Here is a 22,033-nt window from a genome sequence, read left to right as displayed (position 1 = left end):
ACTCCGGGCTGCCAAGCTTTCAAGACCCAAATGCATGAGATTTAGCAAAACTTTGATAGATCAATGAGAAAAAAAACAATAGGTCAAAAGAAAGTGTCAACAAATCAACTTCAAAATGTATGAGTCACACATGAAACATGTAAGACTTGGGACATTTTCTTGTCCGATTTCCTTTAACCCTGCAAAGTCTTAGAAAATTCGGACTATTCATTTCTAACCGACAGTTTTATGGCATGTGTATTTGTTTATTACATGTGTATAATAGTTTCAATGTGCACAATTAATATGAGAACTGATTGTTCCATTCAGTTACTGCATGTACTTGTACAGTAAGATCTAACAACATTCAATTCTGCTTTCTGTTAAATCAATCTGATTTCACCTTTATCATGAATTTGAGGTGAATCATGAGGATTCTGCTAAGATTCAGAACTTAGACAAAAATGTTACATTAATATTGGAGAATAGTTAGATTCTACAGTGAACATGTACATGCAGTGTCTGGTACGTGTACATGTAGGTCTCATTTTAATGTGATTGTTCTAATGATGCAAATGTACATTGTACATTACAATTTGAAACAGTATTTTCAGAATACCTCAAAATATACACTTGAACCTCCAAATGGATTGAAATATGTTTTATTTTATGAAAGATAATGTTTTTATTCAGTTTTCATATCATTTGCATAAGTAATCACTTGCCTTGTTAGTCTCATTTGAATATACTAAGGTGAGATAAGTCTTCACGGTTGACCGATCCCAAAGCTGTACACACTTTGTTCTTACATATTAAAAGGAGAATACATAATATAAGTATGATGTTTAAAATAACTAATAAATGCATTAAAACCTGAAAAATACATGTAGTGAGAATACAGCCATGGATCCATTTAAATGAACGAACATGTGCTGAGTGCGTTTATTTGTCTGTCGCATTGATTATCCATCTGTCATAACTCTTTGTTTTGAATATATATGTATCTTTTTAATTTCCATTAAAAATATTACGTCTCAATAGAAAATATATGTTTTCTATAATTATCATGATTACTCTGTAATGTTTTTGGGGTATTCTTCAGTATTTCTATGGACCCTTTCTGAACACTACAAAAAATATAGTCCAAATGTAATTCCTTTTATATCATTTAATGCCTCTTATTATAGCAAGTAAATATGTTTCTTGCAATTTATCTGCTCAGTAATATTCTATTATTTATGCAAATAAAATTAAGATCTAGTCTTCATATCAACTTAAGATTTGTGGGACTCCTTTTTGGCCTTGAAAGATATTTAGTAATAAATTGTCAGTTAGGGAATTTATTTCTCGCAGTAATATGTGTGGAAGGATAAAATGTGTTTATATTTTCATTTTAACACTCTTATAAGTCAAATTATCTAATATTTTACCATTTATAAACAGGAAGTGATGAGCAGTGATTTTAAATAAGTGAAATTGGTGGGAAAATTCAAATTGATTAAAATGTCTAGATTTTGAAAATGTTGTGTTAAGGAAATTATTTTCTTAAGCTGATATTGGTTTTATTTAAGTATAATTGTTATATAGGATAAATACTCTGTTAATACAGCTTTTGAATGTAAATGCACTTTTGGATACATTGAAAACTTGGGAAAAAGATAAAATGGAACAAAAATTTGTAAATATGTGTGAAGTTGGATCAGTAGTATAGATTGACTTTCAGTTTATGCATATAAAAAGGACAGTTCTTAATATATTTTATATACAATGTATGCTCACAATTTTATTTAACATCATATAATCTTTGAAATTTTGTTCATGCTATAATTTTCACAAGAATGAAAAGCTGGCAGTGATGACAGCACTTTGATTAAGTCTACATAGTGATTTTACATGTATATTTTTTATTCATTACATAATGATTTTAAGCTTTGCTTATGAGGGATGGAGCTACATTGAATTTTGTATATGAACTCAAATAACTACACATATTTTGTTGATGGCAATATGTTCAACTTCGTAACCATTCGAAACCATAATTTAACTCAAGCCAAACTAGAGTTCCCCATTGTGACTTTCACCAAGACACTTTGTTACACAAATTACAATTTAACAATAGAAAAGGAAATCAAATACAACATTTTATTGTTCTTTTCCTGTCCCTAACTCCTGTAGAATAAGCAATTTCCTTGTTGTTTTTACAAGCTATTCTAATTAACACCTGAAGTGTCAGTGACCAGCAAAGGCCAGGTTGATTTTACATGTATTTTGTACCTGTGATTATTTCAATTTTTGTTTCACATTAAATAAAAATAATAGATTTAAAAATTAGATACATGTACACTTTCTAAGACTAATAATATGAAAAATATGAACAAGTACATGTACATTTTCAAGTATTTAGGAAATGTTCAACTTTGTATTTACAAAGTACATGCAGGTCCGGGTGTTAAAAGAATAGCCCTGCAGCAGCGCTAAGCTTGTCGTAAAAGGCGACTAAATAGTGCTCAGAAACCTAGCCGGGGGCTAGTCGCTCTGCCCACAGAGCAACTGGGATGTGTGCCCCAGGTGGTGGAATGGGGTACCCCTGGCATGTGGTATTCAATAGGAGTGGGAACCTTTGCGCTCCGCCACAGGAGGCTAAATTGCCCGACCTTACCCATCCCCCCTTTCATCTTGTGGCATTCACAATTCGTCGACCCTATTATCCTTGTGACCCATCCTTCTTTTTTTTACCATTTCATGTTCATTTTATCATCCATTTCATGTTCATTGTCTGAATATAGCTGAAATATTGCTGCTCGGACGTTAAACCCCAACAAACAAACAAACAAACAAAGTACATTTATAAGGAAATTTATTTTAATAGATAAGAAAATGTGCAGTTATGACAGGAAATTAGTAGATCAGTATTGATTACTTTAGGACTGATGTGACTTCTATAAAATTAGATTCATATTGTTTCATTAGTACAATAAGTATTTATTTAATAAAGAATATAAGTGAATTTTTTCCTGAAATTACCGACAGAATATAAACCACAAAAGTTCAATCAACACGTATTTGTCACTTATGGAGTATTTGCCGGGCTGGAATTGATCATAACAGATATTTTTATGAAGTAATGTGTTTATAAGTATATTTGACATTCAATTAAGCATACTGTAAGTAAATTTTTTAATACCAGACCAGCTATAAGTAAACTTTTTTACCAGTCTGGTATTTACCAGTAAATACCAGGGGTGATATTTAGTACCCAACCCTGCTTTGTGCTTGTGTTTAAGTTCAGACCAGTGACTTCTCAATTACATGTATGTCATTTCTAGCAGAACAATTTAAAGTTTTATCATGTTTAAGACCCCATACATACATGTACATGCACATGTACATAAATACGTACATGTACTTAAATATATATATATATATATATAGAATGCTGTTGACATACATGTACCATGGTTCCCATCTTTATTAAAATAACTGTCATGATGATATCATCAAAAATCCATCAGAAGAAAATGGAAAACAAATTCTGTCATACATGATACAAATGTAATTTCTTGAATTGAATAATCATGTACAGATGCATTTGAAGAAGAAGACATTTACATGTTACATACGAAAATTTGTAACCCACATTGTAGTTTCTTAACTTGCTGAGTAGTTTTTATGCATCAAAGGCACTTACGTACTGACAAACAGTTACATTAGTGATACAAGTCCTAGTATTGGTCTTGTTTCAGTCTGCCTCTTGACCTTCATCTCAAACTAACAAAAGAGGAAATATATGACAAAATGATGGCTTTGATTTCCCAATTGTCAACAATCCTTTCCTTTGTAGTAACAATTTATCAAATTTACATGGAGTTTTTGTCTTTTGACTCCTGGAAATTGTGACAATTTACCTTGTGTTAAAGTGAGAGCTCAGTGACTGATACATAAACTCATATTAAAGTATTATTGTTTGTGGGGTACAAATTGTTGTGGTTTTTGTGGGTTTGGTAAACCATGAAATTTGGTTCCCAACTAAAAGAAAATTTTCCATTTTTTTGTATAATAGTGTTGTCACATCCACAAATTCTAGAATCTATGAACTGATAACTTCTTCTTAAACCACAAAAAATGGTACATGTACTTACAAATAATATGCCTTTCACAGTACTAGCTTGTTTTATGGTGCTTTTCCCCAGCCTTAATGTAATTTTATACATGTAAATTTTGGATGTCTGTTTACTATTTTTGAGTTGTCTGCTGCACTTGCAGCATGATACTTGGTTAGAAAGGAATGATTCTGCCCTAATGTCAATAGTGTTTGACAATGTTCATCATCAATGTTTCTTAGCATTTTTATTTGACATTTTATTTTGAAGAAGTATCATCATTCTGTGACTGTGGATTTTATTACATTTGTTGTTGAGGCCTTTCATGACTTACTTGTGTGTGCATTTACACTGTACTTTTTACACTTATTGAAGACCTTTTGGTGATCACTGTAAGGATTCAGTATTTTTTATAATGGTTATATAATGGTGCCTTTGTTGCATTTCACCATATCTGTTCCTTTTTCTATAGCTAAAGGACAGGGATGTTATTGCCCATAGATTAAAGTTGTCATTTCACAACTTCTATGGCAATTACATGGGGGAAAAGTCAAAATATGCCATTGGTTCAAACAAATTAAAGATCTCCTTTACCAAACAAGCCTGAGATTGTCCATTTCAGTATGATCTCAAATGGTGATGAAAAATCAGCTGAATTGCAGACATTTGTATTTGAAAAGCATGTACATTGTATGATCTTGTACTTGGTACATGTAGTTAGTCCAGTCAATCTTCAGTTGACTTTCTTCAACGTTTAGTATCCTCACTATGCTCACTCTTGGTTTAAGGAGAATTTTTATAGACTTTTCTGGATTTGGACTACTGGTTAAATTGTGACATGTGTGAAGACTGTTGTTTACCAGCTAGTGCTTGGAGACTGAAAGTTGAACGAGTAATCAAGGGAACCAAGGTTACAGCGGTAATCAAAAGAATTTAATCCAGGGACAAAGACCAGACATACACAACAAAGAACATAAAGTAACTAAAATCATACATTCAAAGCAACAAAAGCAAATGAACAACTCAGACCATCAAAAACTGGGAGCATGGACCAGGTGCACCGGTAGGGTAAGCGTCCTCTGTTTTTTTAGAAACACCCACCGAGTTGCTCATAAAAAGTCAAGTCCGGGGTAGACAAACAAGGAAAGGAAAACCATGACTCGTTGAATAAATCAGTTTTCATGGTGCAGATGGATACACCATAAAGATCCACGAGTTCATGATGACAACCATAAAACTTCTGTAGTGATGACTTCAAATTTGTAGCAACATAACCCTGTTCCAGCAGCCTATTTGTTAGAGTTCTAGCATGATACAAATAGTCTGCGTAGTTTCGGCAAGCTCTGGCATATATTGCTAAGTTTGATTTTCTATTTCCAAAGCTTTATATTGCCCAAGCTTAATACTGCTCAACCATTATATTGTCCAAGCTTAATACTGCTCTACCATTATATTGCCCAAGCTTTATATTGCTCAATCTTTATATTGCCTAAGCTTAATAGTGCTCAAGCTTATTGCACATTTCATCTTCTAGAAAATTGAAAAATTTTTCCTCATTTTGAGTATGGATGCTGGAAAATTTTCTATTGATGTAACTGCCTGTGGCTGTTCAGTCTTGCTACACATATTTACAACATGTTTTTGTAAGGGTTGTTGTGTTTATTGCCTTTACTACATTCTGCATAATTGAATATTAACTAATCTCTTGTTCAGCTGCTATTATTTGATCTTTAACATTTCTTTCTCATTTCTTGTTTGATGTTTACATTTCAGTATAGTAAATTTGTATTTGAAGTATTTATTGAACTATTTTAAACTGCTTTAATTAATCTTTGTATGGCCAAACCTACATGTATGCCAACGGCATGCACCTTGAGTGTTGGATATTGATTGACATGTACAATGTAACATTTTATTATTTACAAAAAGAAAGTCTTTTGAATGCAGTTCGATACGCAATGTTCAATTGTTGGTCGTTCATTGTAAATGTAGCTTTTCTATGGTATAGTGCTCTGCTATTTAGAAAGCCTTGATAAAATCTATATCAGGTTGAAACTATACCAAAATGTTCTTGGGATCGTCAGTTATACATTGGCACTGTATCGGAGTGGTAGTAAATATTTAATGTTGACCGTAGATTGATGATGGGAGAAGTGGGTTTTAATTTATGATTGGTTCTTTTTCACTATGGATATGAATGAAAATTTTACAAAATCGTGTTCAGAGGAAGATATTCAAATGGTATGTCCATATTTTTCATGTAGTATTTACTTTTTAATTATCTATATTTTTTATGTACATTTTTTGAATTGAAGAAAATTTTAAAACTAGATACACTGTATCTAACAGAAAATAGAAGCATTATATTTGTTATAAAATACAATGTAAAAGCTTTAGATCTTAAAAAACAATGAAAATCTTTTAAGGCCAAAAAATAATATGTCCATTTCCTTGTATACTGCCTACATATACCTTGTATTTGTGTGCCTACCCTAGATATTTACACTGCCTACATATACGTTGTATTTGTGTGCCTACCCTAGATATTTACACTGCCTACATATATCTTGTATTTGTGTGCCTACCCTATATATTTACACTGCCTACATATACCTTGTATTTGTGTGCCTACCCTAGATATTTACACTGCCTACATATACCTTGTATTTGTGTGCCTCGCCTAGATGTCTACACTGCCTACATATACCTTGTATTTGTGTGCCTACCCTAGATATTTAAAGTCAAGATTGTTTTCCTATTACTTCACTGTAAGATGTTATACCCACCCTATTTTATTCTTATATCTTTTGCCTTATAAAGGTATAAATCACATTTTTTTTGTTCTTCTACAAGTCTGTTTGTTTGCACCCAACCCACTCACCTTATGCTTAAGGTTGTCTTTTTGCCCCCTCCCCCAGAACAAGGAGGAAGAACTACATATATAAATTTGTCAGTAAGTTTGTCTTCGGTATATTGAGGCTCAATGAGACTGGAGACCTTATTAACGATAAGAGATTTCTTACATGAATGCTTACAAATTCTTTGAATGCAATTCAAGGGAACAAGTAAAAAAAATGGTGAATTCCTTGCAAGTTTAAGAAATCTCAGTTCCATTGGGGAAGAGTGTGAGTACCCACTTCTTCTGTAAAATGCTGTATTTTATAGGCAATCTACAGATAGCCAGGAAGAATACTTCCATCACTTCCCACAATTCTTATTATGACCTCACCATGCCATATCACAATATCACCTGTGATGTTGCCAGTGGCCTTGTTTTGATTAGATTGTACAATGAGTGAAGCCTAGAGTGTGATACCTATGAATGAAGCCTAGAGTGTGACACCTATGAGTGAAGCCTAGAGTGTGACACCTATGAGTGAAGCCTAGAGTGTGACACCTATGAGTGAAACTGAGAGTGTAATACCTTGTCTAACTGTACAATGAGTGAAGCTCAGAGTGTGATACCTTGTCTAACATTGTTGAACAAAATAAAAACGCCCATTTCTGTGATGATTGATCGATTGATTATGGTTTAACATCCTTTGGTATATACACTGTATTTCAGGATGAGAATGATTGACTAATAAAATAGACCCTGTTTGTACTAATCTGACATGCTGAGTCAGATCTTTCTAGTGCTAGCTCATGGAAGCAACAGCCTGCAGGTAGGCATGCAACCCCACTTGGACACATTATTCTGACTCTGAGCCACTCTTTTCCCTCAAATGCTGAGTGTCTGAGGTGAAGCTATCAATACCAATTATAATATAGTCTATTGTAAGAAGTAAATTTCCTAATTAATAATTTTTGGAGCATTTTAATTTACTTCTTCATTTTATTTTGGAGTAAAATGTTGCAAGAAAGTGCACAACTCAAAAGTGTCCTTGTTTTAAGACATTGATTTTGACCTGTTATATATTGTGCTATTCTAAAAGTTTTTGCACTTAAAATCCTTGCTTTAAAGTAGAAAAAGTAGGACAAACAGAGCATTTGCTGTCGAGCTGTTATTTAGTAATTAATCTCAGTTTGAATAAAAGGGTTATGAAGGTTCATTCTTAGGAGGTGTGCTCATTTAAAATAGCTTCTCAAATTCTTGTGCTACCTTGCTACCTTGTTATTAGTAGAGGTCTTTCTTAAAAGGTTATCTCCCCTATCCATCAAGTGGGAGGTTACATAATACAAATTATTTTAGCATTCTTGTGTGAGGTATTTTATTATAATCTTTTTATTTAAGTAAGGTTAAAAAAGATTAAGACATTCAAATGTGAGTTAAATGGATATTTCTCTTATAATTCTCTATAAACATATTTACATGTAATTCCTTACTTCTAATCTTTTTATTGATTAGTACGTCATGCATTCTATTTACTAAAGACATTGATGTATGCCAGCAGGATCTAAGCTAATCTTATTTGTCTGTAAAAAATGAACTGTCCTCTATTCTAAATCTTGGCACTGATTCTCCAAGCATTAAATTGTCTCCCTTGGGGAAAAACAAAAGTGCAGCAATATCAGAAAGATGGCAAATCAGCAAAGTAATGGAAAAATTAGGGAAAGGAACTCACAGAAAGTGTTTTAAGGCTGAAAATAAATTATAAAGTTTATAAGTTTAATATCTATGACTCAAAATTTCAATGACTTCAGTCATAATGAACGTTATCATGAATGTCATTGTACAGTGTACATGTGTACAGTGTCATATGTACACTGTCTACAACACTAAAAAAATTTTTTATTTTTTTAAATTCTGTATTTTGATGAAATCGGCATTGTTTATAGGAGCCAGTTTTAACCATTTGAAAATCATTTCATTGTTACAAAGTTAATTTGTGGATATCACTGTGAGAGACTGAATAAATATGATAATTGTTTCCACATCAAAAGGTCTCCGTTTAAATGGTCACCAGAATTGTAGTGGGTTGTTCACCTCACAGGTTTTAAATGTGTAAAGAATATAAGGTATTATGGGTAAGTCTAAAAAGCATTTTTGATATACATTTGTATAACAGTAAACCAATAACTCAATATAAGTGTATTCATTTCTTCTGGTCCAAAGTTTGCATGTATTGAGTAAAAATTAGTAGAATCGATATGTTTACTAGTATTCAAATTACAGTTTGTTTACATATTTAATCTAATTTGTAAATTTGTTAACGTAATCAAGAAGGTACATGCGTATGTGTAAGGATTAAACTATTACTGAATGACATTGAAAAATTAATAGGTCAAGAAGGGAATTAATCTTCATAATAGTTCATAATCTTCTTTGGTACTGTTTGGGAGTATATGGAAGGTTTGTTGGACTTGTGAAAATGAAATGGAAAATAATAATGATACTATTCCAGTCTCATTTGTAAAGAAACAAGTAAAGGTATGCATAACTTGATATTTTTTTTCCAATTAAAAGTTTTTGTTTTTTTATTATATTTTAAAGAATGACCTGTGGCCCAAGAAGGGTTAAAAGTTGTTGCCAAGGATTGACATAACATGGGGTGCTTCTCACAATCTGCAAAAAATTTAGGAATCTGAAGTGTCAAATGGGGAAAATCTCCCAACATGTATAATGTACAAACACAACCAGTAACAGATAAAAAACAAGTCACACCCAACAAAATAAAAAAAACCAAATGTGGCAGTAATATAGTTATCAGTGATGTTTCTTTTTCATTACACTTTTCTCTTCAACTACTCCACATATACTGATTATAGTTAGAACGTATTATAGCCATATTGACAGAAGCTTAATAGGTACAATGTATAGGCCATATTGTGGGATTCCATTTCAGACTGAAGAAAATTTAGGTACAATGTATAGGCCATATTGTGGGATTTCATTTCAGACTGAAGCAAAATCAACATACTACTGTAAACATTAATTTTCTCGGTTTGTATTTTTCACGTATTCTGTCAAGTGAACATATTCGCAAGTATCAATTTTTGTGGTTTAAAATATGATTAACATTAAATAATGTTAAAATTAAAAAATATAATTTCGTTTGGACTATTTTTCATGGTTTTCTGTCCATCACAAAAATAGCGAAAATTAGTATGTTTACAGTATTTGATGACTTACAGATAATTTATATTTATATTCATATGATATCTTGGGTAGGGAGGGGGAAGTATCCTCACATTTTTTTTTTAGATATCAGAAGGCATCTGATGTTCCCAACAATGAATCACATACACTGCCCAAATCTGTTCATTATCAATTCACTCTTTTCTTAAGTAAAAGTAATTACTGGGTAAGGTGGTTGAACTGTAGATACATTTGATACTACCATGGATGATCCTATAATTAAACTAGAAATTAAATATTGATAAGATCAAGATAGGTCCACACGATTTATTGCACGTCTTACCTAATTGCTACATCATCAATATTTCTCTTAGAATTACACTGATCAGCTCTGACAACTTCTATCAGACTTTTGTTTTAATGGAACTAAAAATTAATTATTCAATAGTTTTAGCAAGAATTTTGGGGAAATCTGAACATCTAACTGATTTGGATGTACAAATAGGTACCTAACACTTTTCAGAGTACATGTACTGTTGGAAATTGTTTTGTTTGAGTAAATGGGCCATAACAACTATTAGTGGGAACAAAACATTTGGGAATTGTTTTTTTTCCTATACAGTACCTCTAATTCACAATAGATGTAGTTATTATTTTTCAGCCCACATGGCTGTAAGATTTTACATAGTGTAGCCTTCATTAAATTTCCTCTCAACAAGTGGATGGTATATTGGAATCACATTGTCCATCTGACCATTCATATGTCATTTGGTCCATCCAACTTTCTTCACAAGTATCTTGACTCCCTGAATGGATGGATTGATTTTAAATTGTATGTAGATTTATCTGGATTGGGCATAAGTTGTATATGATTTTGGTTGCTGTTTCATATCAACTTCCTGTTTCTGCGACCCTTCCCATTTTCCCTGTTTTGAGTGAATGGGGGGGAATACTTCATGTAATTTCATGTTGTTAATCCCATTATAGGGACTTGCAATTAGACTGTTTTCAAAGTTATTTTAACTTGAAGTTTAGGCAATCAATGTTTTAGTCAATATCTCATGGGAATTTTCCTTAAATCTTGGAAATATAAATCATAAAGTACAGATCGGTGACAGATCCATGTACAAATCATGCAGGGGTGAAAAGTGGGTGGAAAGATCATATAATTTTTTAAAAAGTTATGTTAAAAATGATTCAAGGTCTTATTAAATTTAGACCTAAGATAACATATAAAATGTCTTTAACTGTGAAATGTTTTATCATCTTCTTTGTAAGGGAGATAACTTTGACTATACCATCACATCAGAGAGTCAGTTTTACATTGTATCTCTTCTTACTTGAACATACATTTGTTTGTATTATTGAATACTTTAAAACTTACAATGATCATTTCAAATCAATTTTCTTTACAGTTTACAGTTACACCAGTTGCAGAGGAAGACCATGATATTCGAGATAATACGCCTGTTGACGAGTCCACGGCACTCCATTTTGATATGGACCATATGGGTGTGGAGAGTAACAATGATACACTTACACATAACAGCATTACTGCTTTGTTGTCTTCCAAATTCAGGGTAGGATATTTTTTTAGTTGTTACCTACAACAAAGTGCTGCGTTATGCAGTTTTTTGCAGCATTTTTTTATGTGCAGAATCTGACATTGCTTAACAGCATTGGCCAGTGATTTGCAGTATTTATCTGTGATTAAAAGAAAATGACAGTTATTTGCAGCTCTTAGCAGTATTTCTCAGTGATTTATTGAATTTACAAGTGATTGTAGCATTTATCAGTGATTAAGTGATGAATCTATAAGAACATGAAGAACCAGACAAATAATGAACCATGCTCAGATAAACACACAGCTTTGAAATGTGTGCACATACAGGTATTTTTTGGTCTATTGAAATGTTTTTCTTAGAAGTATCAGAGGATGCAGAAAAATAAGTTACAATATAATGATAGGGGAAAGTGAGTTATATCCCTTTAAGTATGATACAGTGTTATTTATACTTCAAATTTCTGCCTTTCAGAAAACATTTTGATTAAGATTTCTCAGATATATTTATTTTTTTCCTCCATGATTCTCCTGCTGCCTGGTTCTTACAAAGAATAGCACTTAAGCTAATGACTACTTTGTAGCATTTGACCTGCAATTTGACACTTATAGAATATGTTCATCAAAAAGCCGGTAATCGTTGTGGGGTGCTAATTTTGGCTTATTTTAGCAGTCTGTCTAAAATCGCCAAAATTTATTCCACCATATATGGACCTATACTCCTTAAAACATTCATATTTCCCATTTTAGTGTATGTGCATCATTTATCGTGCATTTACATATCGTTTTGCATGTGTTTAAACGTGCAATAGAAGCATTTATATAAACCCATGCAAGAAGCATTCATTTAAAAACATGATAGGAGCATAAGTTTAAATGCGTGCTGGAACTGTTCATTTATACACATGAAAGAAGCATTCGTTTATTTTTGTACGTTCATTATTTCCTTTATTCAACTGTTATTGTTATATTTTTTGTTATAATTAATTTTTTATCACTATTTTTCATTGTTTGTCTATTGTGCATTAAAATGCTTGCTAAGAGCGTTCATCTATTATGCGTTAAAAAGCATGCCAAGTGTTTGTGTATCGTGCATTTAATGCACGCTAAGAGTGTTCATTTATCGTGCGTTTAAACACGCACTAAGAGTGTTCCTTTATCATGCATTTAAAAACATGATGGAGCGTTCATTTAAACACACAACAGAACTTAGAAGCATTTAATTATTGTGCATTTGGTGTCAGAGCGTTTAGCATGCGACAAGGCATGATGCATGCCAGAAACCTAAACATCTCAAGGAGTGTAAGTACTAAACGCACCACATATCATCAGCTAAAATTAGAAACATTGAAATTTTTGGTATACCCTTTTAGTTCAAAAATGCAAAATTTTACACCCTCCAAAACAACCTCCTTTATGGTAATTGTAGCAAACTTAAAGAATGAAAATCTTGAAAATTAGTGGGTAACACAGAAGTAAAATATTCTTCACAACTTCTATAAAATCTACTCTTTTTGTATGATTGCCTAGTTTTCCCAAATCCCTGAAAGTTTATTTTTTATATACCCATTCCCAATAAAAAACTTACACCTCTTTTCTATATTTTTTAAAGCTGATCTTCTTGAACTTCGTTCTTTTACACCATATCCATCTTCTAATATTGATCATGTTAAAGAAGAAATTTTTCAGATGCTCAGTATAAATCACACCTGCATCATGAGTCCTGTCATATTTGGTTCATACTTTTTTTGTGAATTTCATAATAAATTGTTAAAATCAATTTCAAAAAGGATAAAATACATATTAACGAACATCATTTATCAAATTTCAAGTAGCTAGGCTATGGTATACCATTAAACATGTTCAATTTATCACACAGTAAACTACAAAAACATGGATTTAAATGCAAGCCTTTTCCAAAAAGAGTTCCAGTGTGGACAAGCAGGAGAAAATTAATATGGCCTTATATCACTTTGTACTATTTAAATTTGAAGCTTTTGAGATAAAGAAGACATTTAGTTTTTTTTCTTGTGTATACAGGATCTAATTTTTTTTATTAAATACAGGTATTTTAATTTGTGTTGTTTGCAGATTTACTGTTTTTTTGAAGTTGGTTGCAGGGCTACCATTTTCTTTTTGGTTGAATCTAGGAGTTTAAGTTTAATGTAATATGATAAATTTTTCCTAACAATTTTGGCACCCATAGTTCTTTCGGTACAACTACTCTACATTGAAGAGTGCAGCATGTTGGTTTTTTTGTTTGTATTTTGTTTTTTGGACTCTCACCACAACACATCAAAAGGGCATAAAACATTCCATCTAGATAACATTAGATACCAGTACAGAATTGGGAACATCTTTGGTAGATTTGGTAGATTGAACTGATTATATTACCCTGATATATGGATCAATGTAGTTAAGGGGAATGTAGCAAGGACTCTCAATCTCATTAAAATCATATCTTTCACTAAGGAAAGTAGTTAAGGGGAATGTAGCAAGGACTCTCAATCTCATTAAAATCAGATCTTTCACTGTATGCTATGGCTTATATAGTGAGAGATCTGATATTAATGATATTGTCTCTATGGCTGTCTTCATATTTATTGACTTTTTCTTTTTACTTTCTGTCTCTATTAATGCCTTCTCAAATCACAGAATGACAGCTATGAGTCGAGCAAGAACGAGAAAGGAACAATTCAGGTAGTACATGTATGTGTGGTGTTTCGTAGGCAAACAGTAGTAAAAATTAAAGTTGTTATTATGCCAGAGTATGAAATACTAACCAGCCCGCATGTGCAAGACTATTGTAGTTCTGTGTTCTAACACAGGCTAAAAATAGAAAAGTCTACATCTGGCAACTGATATTCAGAGCTGGCTCAATTTTTATGAGATACAAACCTAGGTTTTTAAAGATTTTCAATGCTACATATCTTAATTCACCACAGTTTTCTGTTTAGTTTTGGTAGTTGTAGCAGACTGTCTGTAGAAATTGTTGCAATCAGTATTTTACAAGCACATAGATTTTGTTTATTGATTTTTTTTTAACTATTTGACTGAATTTAGAGAAGTTCACCTATTTTCTTATTGATAATGACTTAAAATGACTTTTGGCAAGTGAGATTTTAAGTGCATGATCAGTGAAATCTTTAACACCAAAGATAAGATTTCAAGTTCTCTAAGGAGGCTCTGCTGAGTCATATAACATTGAAATCTTACCTATGTGTGTTCTTGACTTACCAGTCTTGCTATTTTTTGGCATTTTAAAAACTTTTTTTTTCAATTTTAAATACTAGTACTCAGTTTTGTTTCAAGTAGGCAAACTCAGAATGCCTTTTTTCTACTCCCTTGTATAAATAAGATAAGCAAATGCATGTACCATTAAAAGAAAACAATAAAAAAAATGTGAGTCAATAAAAAATATATACCAACCCAAAGGTAATAATGGTAATGCTGAAGTTTACATGTACAGTATTGTTGGCTTACAGGATATACAGAAAAGGTTAAAGAAGTATGGGATAGAAGCTCCTAAGTTCAGGAAAAGACTCGTCTCCAAATGGGAGGTTTGTGCTTTTTTATAAAACTTAAAAAATTGAATGCTGTGGTATTTTTTTCAGAATGCTTCAAGTCTCAGATTGTTGAAGTGATGAACTACCTGAATGTAGATATGTTGAAGATTGAGGTCAAGTGTGTGCTATTTCAAGTACTTGAAATAGAATGCCCTTTCTCAACTGAACATTTTTTTAAAGGTTTAAATAAGCATATTTGGTTAGAAAATACTTAAGATGTATTATATTTGACAGTGTTCTTGCACAATATTACCTATTCAATTAACTTTAATACTGAAAAAAACATATGAAGAGAAATCTGTCTCAACTAACCCCTTTTGGGTTTCAGATGTGGTCTGTTTAGACAGGTGTTCCATTTAGACAAGTGTTTGTTTTATACAAGTATTCCATTTAGACAGGTGTGCCATTTAGACAAGTGTTCTTTCTATACAGGTATTTCATTTAGACAGGTGTTCCATTTAGACAAGTGTTCTTTTTATACAGGTATTCTATTTAGACAGGTGTTCCATTTAGACAAGTGTTCTTTTTATACAGGTATTCCATTTAGACAGGTGTTCCATTTAGACAAGTGTTCTTTTTATACAGGCATTTCATTTAGACAGATGTTCCATTTAGACAAGTGTTCTTTTTGTACAGGTATTCCATTTAAACAGGTGTTCAGTTTAGACAGGTGTTTCATTTAGACAAGTGTTCTTTTTATACAGGTATTCTATTTAGACAGGTGTGCCATTTAGACAAGTGTTCTTTTTATACATGTATTTCATTTTGACAGGTGTTCCATTTAGACAAGTGTTCTTTTTATACAGGTATTCCATTTAGACAGGTGTTCCATTTAGACAAGTGTTCTTATTATACAGGCATTTCATTTAGACAGATGTTCCATTTAGACAAGTGTTCTTTTTGTACAGGTATTCCATTTAAACAGGTGTTCAGTTTAGACAGGTGTTTCATTTAGACAAGTGTTCTTTTTATACAGGTATTTCATTTAGACAGATGTTTCATTTAGACAAGTGTTCTTTTTATGTAGGTATTTAATTTAGACAGGTATTCCATTTAGTGAAATTGAAAAAAAATTCAAAGTGATATAAAGGAACTTGAGAAAATACCTGTTATAGACAGGTTTTGTAATTAATCAGAGTTTCACTGTATTAAATGATTTGTTTTATTATTGCAGAGTTTGAACTATGATGTATGTGAGAATGTATTATATATAAAAAACAGAGACCAGCACAGATCTAAGGTATGCATGAAGACATTACTTTACTTCAAGTGACACGAGAAATATCTTGTTTGTAAGTAAAAATATTCTGCAAAATATATGCCTACCCAAATTGTCAGTAGGTGTTATTTAGGGCTTCTGCTTAGCTTATTCAATTGATATCCCAATAGGGGAAATATCAGGGTCAGATCCAGACACTCTGAAAAGGGGAGGTTTCTCCAAAAAAGGGGGGTGGATGGTGCTAAGATATTATTTACCAGCTTTTGTCAATTTTAATCATGAAAATGACAAATTTCAAATAAAGGGGGGGTGTCAACTCCCTGCAACCCCCCCCCTCTAGATCCGCTACTGAAATATTCAGGCAATGACAGTTATTTTATTATCAAATTCACAACAGTGGAGTATTATCTAGTCTTCAGGTACTTGCACTAAATGACTTTTATTATTATTGTTCTTATTAATCCTCCAGATTAGAACAATTGAAATTACACAAACACGCAGACACTCTTCTTTAAAAACACTAAAAATAGGACAATTGAAAGGAAGCCATGACTCAGATATACCTCAGCTCTTTGATGTTTTGAGCCACTAAAGATTAGCCTGAATGACTCATAGTATGTGAAATGTTATTAAAGGTTGTTAGAAAAAATGATGCTTTTAGCAGTTTTAAGACAATATCTTGAAAACTATGATAGTTAGAAACCTTTATTTGCTGAAATGATCCATATGATGAGTCCTACAAAAGTCTTCTTGAGTCAAAATTGTTGGACAATTCCTTGTAAAATTTATTGCCCTTGAAAGACAAAATTTAACCAGTTGAGCAATTCAGGCTCCTGGGAGCCTCTTGTTTGTTTTGTCAACATACTCAAACTACGTAGTAGAATTTCACAAGCTTTGCATGTAGTAAGGATATAATAGGCAGTTGTGCTTATTATCTGCTTTTTGATAATTAGAGAACTCTTGAACTAATGTTGTTATGATTTTTTCTTTCATTTTAGAGATGGATGAGACTAGCATTACTTAGTAAATGGCTGATAATGCTAGGTATTGGTTTGTTAACAGCATGTCTAGCAGCTGCTATACATGGTATCGTGGAGGAACTGTCACATATCAAGTTTACCTTTCTTAGTGATTGTATCCTTGCTATCTCTATATGGGGAAGTATCAATGACCTCGTGTACATGTATGTGGTCTGAAACTTAAATGGATCAAAACTAATCTTTTAAAAATAATGTATGTAAATATTGAGTGATTGTTTGACATAGTGACAGAACAAGTATTATTGGAAGTCTTGACTATCCCTGTTTGTCAAGATGTTTGCACCATTAGCAACATGACAATGCACCCTTAGCAACATGACAATGTGCCCTTAGCAACATGAGCATGCACCTTCAGCAATATGATCTTAAATCTTAAATCGAGTATATACATGTATATAAATATAAGTTTTGAATGTGTGACTCCTGTTATTACCAGAATCAATACAAATAGTTCTGGCTTTCATAGACAACACACAAAAACATATGATTTAAACAGTAGTCTTTGTAAGAATCATGCAAATTCTGTAAAATGTGATACACTTCAAAAAGGCTGCATATTTTTATTTTTGTTATTAAGTTGCTTTATGGGTCTATATTATGAAATGTGTAATTATTCATTCAAATCTGCCTGCTCTTAGGAGATAACCCACATTGAAAATCCAATAGATTCTATTGTATTTGAGTGTCATTTACAGAGTTATCTCCCTTAATTTTGAAATCGACAGTGCATCCTATATAATTTTTATCTCCTAAGAGCATTGGTTATATGAAAAACCAAATGTTGATTTCTTTTTACTATGGCAATTCAAAAAAAATATCAGAAATAAAAATATGTAGGTTTTTCACTCATGAATCACATTTTGCACGATTCTTAGCTGGAGTACTACTTAAACACTCAAATGCTCTAAAATGGTCTGAAGTTATGCTGTTTGTAGCTATTAAGATATGCACAGTAAACCAGATTCTAGTGTAGAAAATATGTTAACTATTTGTATGGTAATGAAGATTTTTAAATCATATGATAATCATATGTCATTTGAATCACTTGGCACCTTTTTATGAGGAATTGACATATTCCTTTAGTGCACCACCTGTTTTGCTGTCTGTCATGCTAGCCATTACTCCACTTGTTACACTAAATAAAAAGATATGATGAATACAACTTCACTAGGATGAAAAATGTCAACTTGAGGCCTCCCATGGTTCTTCATTGAACAATGTTAGGCTGCAGCTGGCCCCAAAACAATATTAAAGGTATACACAGTTACAGAAAAATAGTTGCCCACACTCCAGCAACACAAATGTAAACAGAAAGTGAAAACAAAACAAAACAAAACATGCAGAGGTAAGAAATTCCTGACTTGGTATAGGAGCAAATAATGTGGCGGGGTTAAAGTACATTGGTGTGATGTTTGTTGAAGTATATGTACAAAATGTAGTGAAATAGTAGATGTACTGCAGATATTTTAGGAAATGGAATGCACTGTGATAGATATCGGCAGGTGGTAATGTAAGGAAACTTTTTAGTATCTCGGAAGTATTATACTTGTATTTGAAAATTTGAAAAGATACATGTATTGTGCATTGTTAATTAACAGTAGAAAGTTCCATGTATGACTTAACATCTAAATATGATGAAATATTCCTTGATTATGTTGTCAGATTTTGATCGATGTGCTAAGAATGATTGTATGTATTTACCTGTACTGATGTGGTTGGGCATGAACCTAGTGGTTACATGTTTGGCTGCTGTACTTGTAACATTCCTTCAGGTATTTAGACATATCAGAGTAACCATATTATGGTTCCTATCCATTGGGTATCAGGAAATTTTGTTAAAGGATGAGGTACATTAAGGGATGTTTCATTTGGAATGGGTAATTAACTTCCTGGTTCTCTTGAATGTAAGAAAACCAGCTATTTTGACCAATGATTATGACTTAAATATGCAGTACAAATAAATTATAAATAAAAAGACTTTAGATTTAATACTTTTGTTCAGCAAGTAAAAGTTTGCTTTTATTCGGACATCAATTTTCAGGAAAATATTGGGAGGCCAATATTTTCAACCTTTGGTACAAGTGGGCTTCAGCATGGGGTCATATATATGCAAATTTCTTGATTATCAATTTTGTGTATTTTATGAAAGGTCATAATGTTATTAAGGATGGGATTTGTGGTATACATTTGTTCTTCCATAGGAAGAAGCTCTTGAGTTCTCTTCCTTTGTAAAACAAAATACTATTATTTACTAATGGCTTTCCAATAAGGTAAAGGAATTGTTTTAAATTATTTTACCCCACGCAACAAAGTTGTGGAGGGTATAATGTTTTTGACCCGACCGTCCGACAGTCCATCTGTTCATCTTCAGTTTTCTGGACATTTCTTTGAAACGCTTGCAGATATTGACATGATTTTTGGTATATAAGGTCACCATGATAAGTTACAGGTCAAGTGTACGATTACAATGATATTTACTTTTGATTAATTTAAAAACACAAAGAAATCACAGTCTGGAGTTTGAAACTACCATTCTGAGTAACAGAATTTAGTTAGAAGATAAAGGAAAAATCATTTTCAAAAATCTTTTTTAAATTTTATTTTGTTGTAATCTTTTCTAATGCCTGAAAAAAACACTCTAATTCCTTGTTTATCAGGTTCCTTCTACATGTATTTCTCTTTCAATCAAATTTACTTGAGTATCCAACATGGGGATATGTGGGGTATGTGAGCGTGCTCATTAAGGTTCTTTAAATATGCAATATATATATTATATGTTATGGTTTTTCTGTTATGTTAGAAAATGAGCAAATTCAATTATAGACTTCAATAAATTTGTCTATTCACTTAATTGTTTTAAATCAATTTTTACATGTCATTTATTTGCAATTATTTTTTACTGCAGAAATGATTTAAACGGTAAAATATTTGAGTTGTTTTAGTAGAAATAATAGATTTTTTTACATTTTGGGAAATCACATTTTCATAACTGGTTTTGTTTTTTACAGCAAAAGGCTGCTGGTAGTGGAATCCCACTTATCAAGGCCTATTTAAATGGTGTAAAAATTCCTGGGCTCCTGTCGTTCAGGGCTTTTGTAGCCAAGACATGTGGTGTTGTACTGTCCATACTAGGAGGGCTCATGTGTGGCAAGGTGAGTTTGTTTACTATGTCAGGTGTTGTGCATTACACACTACAGGTAATATATACCGTGTGTTTTCTGCTTTAGTGTGTTTTAGTTCCATAGCACGCTGTTTAAATATTTAATTTTAAAATTTTAATTCTTGAAGTGTTTAATTTTTGTTTACAACATAATTCACTATATTTTGTGAGAGCAGTAACACAGCTTTTTTAAATATTGGATATACTCATAAAATGTATTTTCTGTAATAAATAGATGATTAAATGAGTGATAAGCTTCAAAAAACATTCTTTAAAACTTGGTATTATATTATTTGTTCATGTTAGCTTATTAGTAATAGGACAACTCTATGCTTTCTTTCAATTGTCTTCATTTCATTATATTGGCTTTTGGAAAAGAATAAAAACAGGAAAAAGAATTAAATATCTAATAATTGTGATGCTTATTGAGTCATTTTCTTGATTGATAAGGACCAAGAAGTGTAATGCTTTAAATATTCAATGTATTGTATATGATAAGCTCAGCCAGTGAAGTACTTTGTTGTACACACATATTCTAAATATTGTGGTATTTAGACATGCTAGAAATGTCACATATTACACAACTGGCTGTAAGTTTTTATTGAAGCTAAAGTCTTTTATATTCTTCAGTCATTTATAAGAGGCCTGGGGTATTGTTTTACATTTTTTTATTTAAGCTTTTTTGGAATTTTTATTGGTACATGTACATGTACTTAGACTGCTTAAGAATATTTTACACAATCAGAATTAAACATATGCTTTTCATATGCTTAGGATCAGCATAAAAAAAAAACATCTGAAATGTGTAGTATGAAAAGAGTCTTAAAATATGTTTTAATGTGTTTTTCCGTGCACACAATATATATATTTCCGTATTAGTCCTATATACAATTCCTGAACCAATCCATGCAATGATTTGACGGATCAATGACCGCTGACTGAAATGATCGCTCTGATCAGAGTTTTGTTATGTAAAATGAAGGATGATTTGTTAAAAATAAAACAAATGTAAAATAAAAGTATAAATTGATATTTAAATCTGCTGCATTATATTTATATGTGTAAAATTGACAAATAAAACAACGGAATTTGTATAACATATTAACCGCTCTGTGGTCATGTGATGCGATCACCTATTTAATTGATCAGTTTGACGGATCGATGACTGATCTGAAACTGATCAGTGATCGATGACCAACTTCAATTTTTGTTGCACTGACCGGTTCAGGTACTGTATATGTTCCATTGGTGTTTTTTTCAAAACATATGAAAATATATGTTACACCTTTATCCTGTGTAGTAAACTTTGTCAGACTAAAGAAAAAAAAACTTTCCTAGGGTTTAGCATGTGCGTTTTCCTTCACATTCCTATACTTTGTAATTACAGCT

At 32.0% G+C, this 22,033-nt stretch overlaps 1 protein-coding gene across 4 annotated transcripts in view; it reads left to right on the top strand.

Moving 5' to 3' along the window:
* Positions 1 to 22,033, top strand: part of LOC148617980 (H(+)/Cl(-) exchange transporter 7-like) — a 54,785-nt gene that overhangs the window by 330 nt on the left and 32,422 nt on the right. For 2 of the 4 annotated variants that reach the window (XM_088585674.1, XM_088585673.1), the window contains exons 2-7: positions 11,514 to 11,678; positions 15,145 to 15,219; positions 16,400 to 16,465; positions 17,443 to 17,578; positions 19,147 to 19,256; positions 20,493 to 20,636. In XM_088585674.1, coding sequence (XP_088441800.1) covers positions 11,514 to 11,678; positions 15,145 to 15,219; positions 16,400 to 16,465; positions 17,443 to 17,578; positions 19,147 to 19,256; positions 20,493 to 20,636 — 696 coding nt within the window. Of the gene's footprint in view, positions 1 to 5,798; positions 6,321 to 9,246; positions 9,451 to 11,513; positions 11,679 to 15,144; positions 15,220 to 16,399; positions 16,466 to 17,442; positions 17,579 to 19,146; positions 19,257 to 20,492; positions 20,637 to 22,033 lie in introns of those variants that run through there. The other 2 variants (XM_088585675.1, XM_088585676.1) reach the window with 2 other exon arrangements.

Source organism: Perna viridis, chromosome 5 (genome assembly GCF_037379345.1).
Source record: "Perna viridis isolate PV_CMFRI_1.1 ecotype Kerala chromosome 5, ASM3737934v1, whole genome shotgun sequence".
Lineage (NCBI taxonomy): Eukaryota > Metazoa > Mollusca > Bivalvia > Mytilida > Mytilidae > Perna > Perna viridis.
This window is presented reverse-complemented; position numbering and strand designations above follow the sequence as displayed.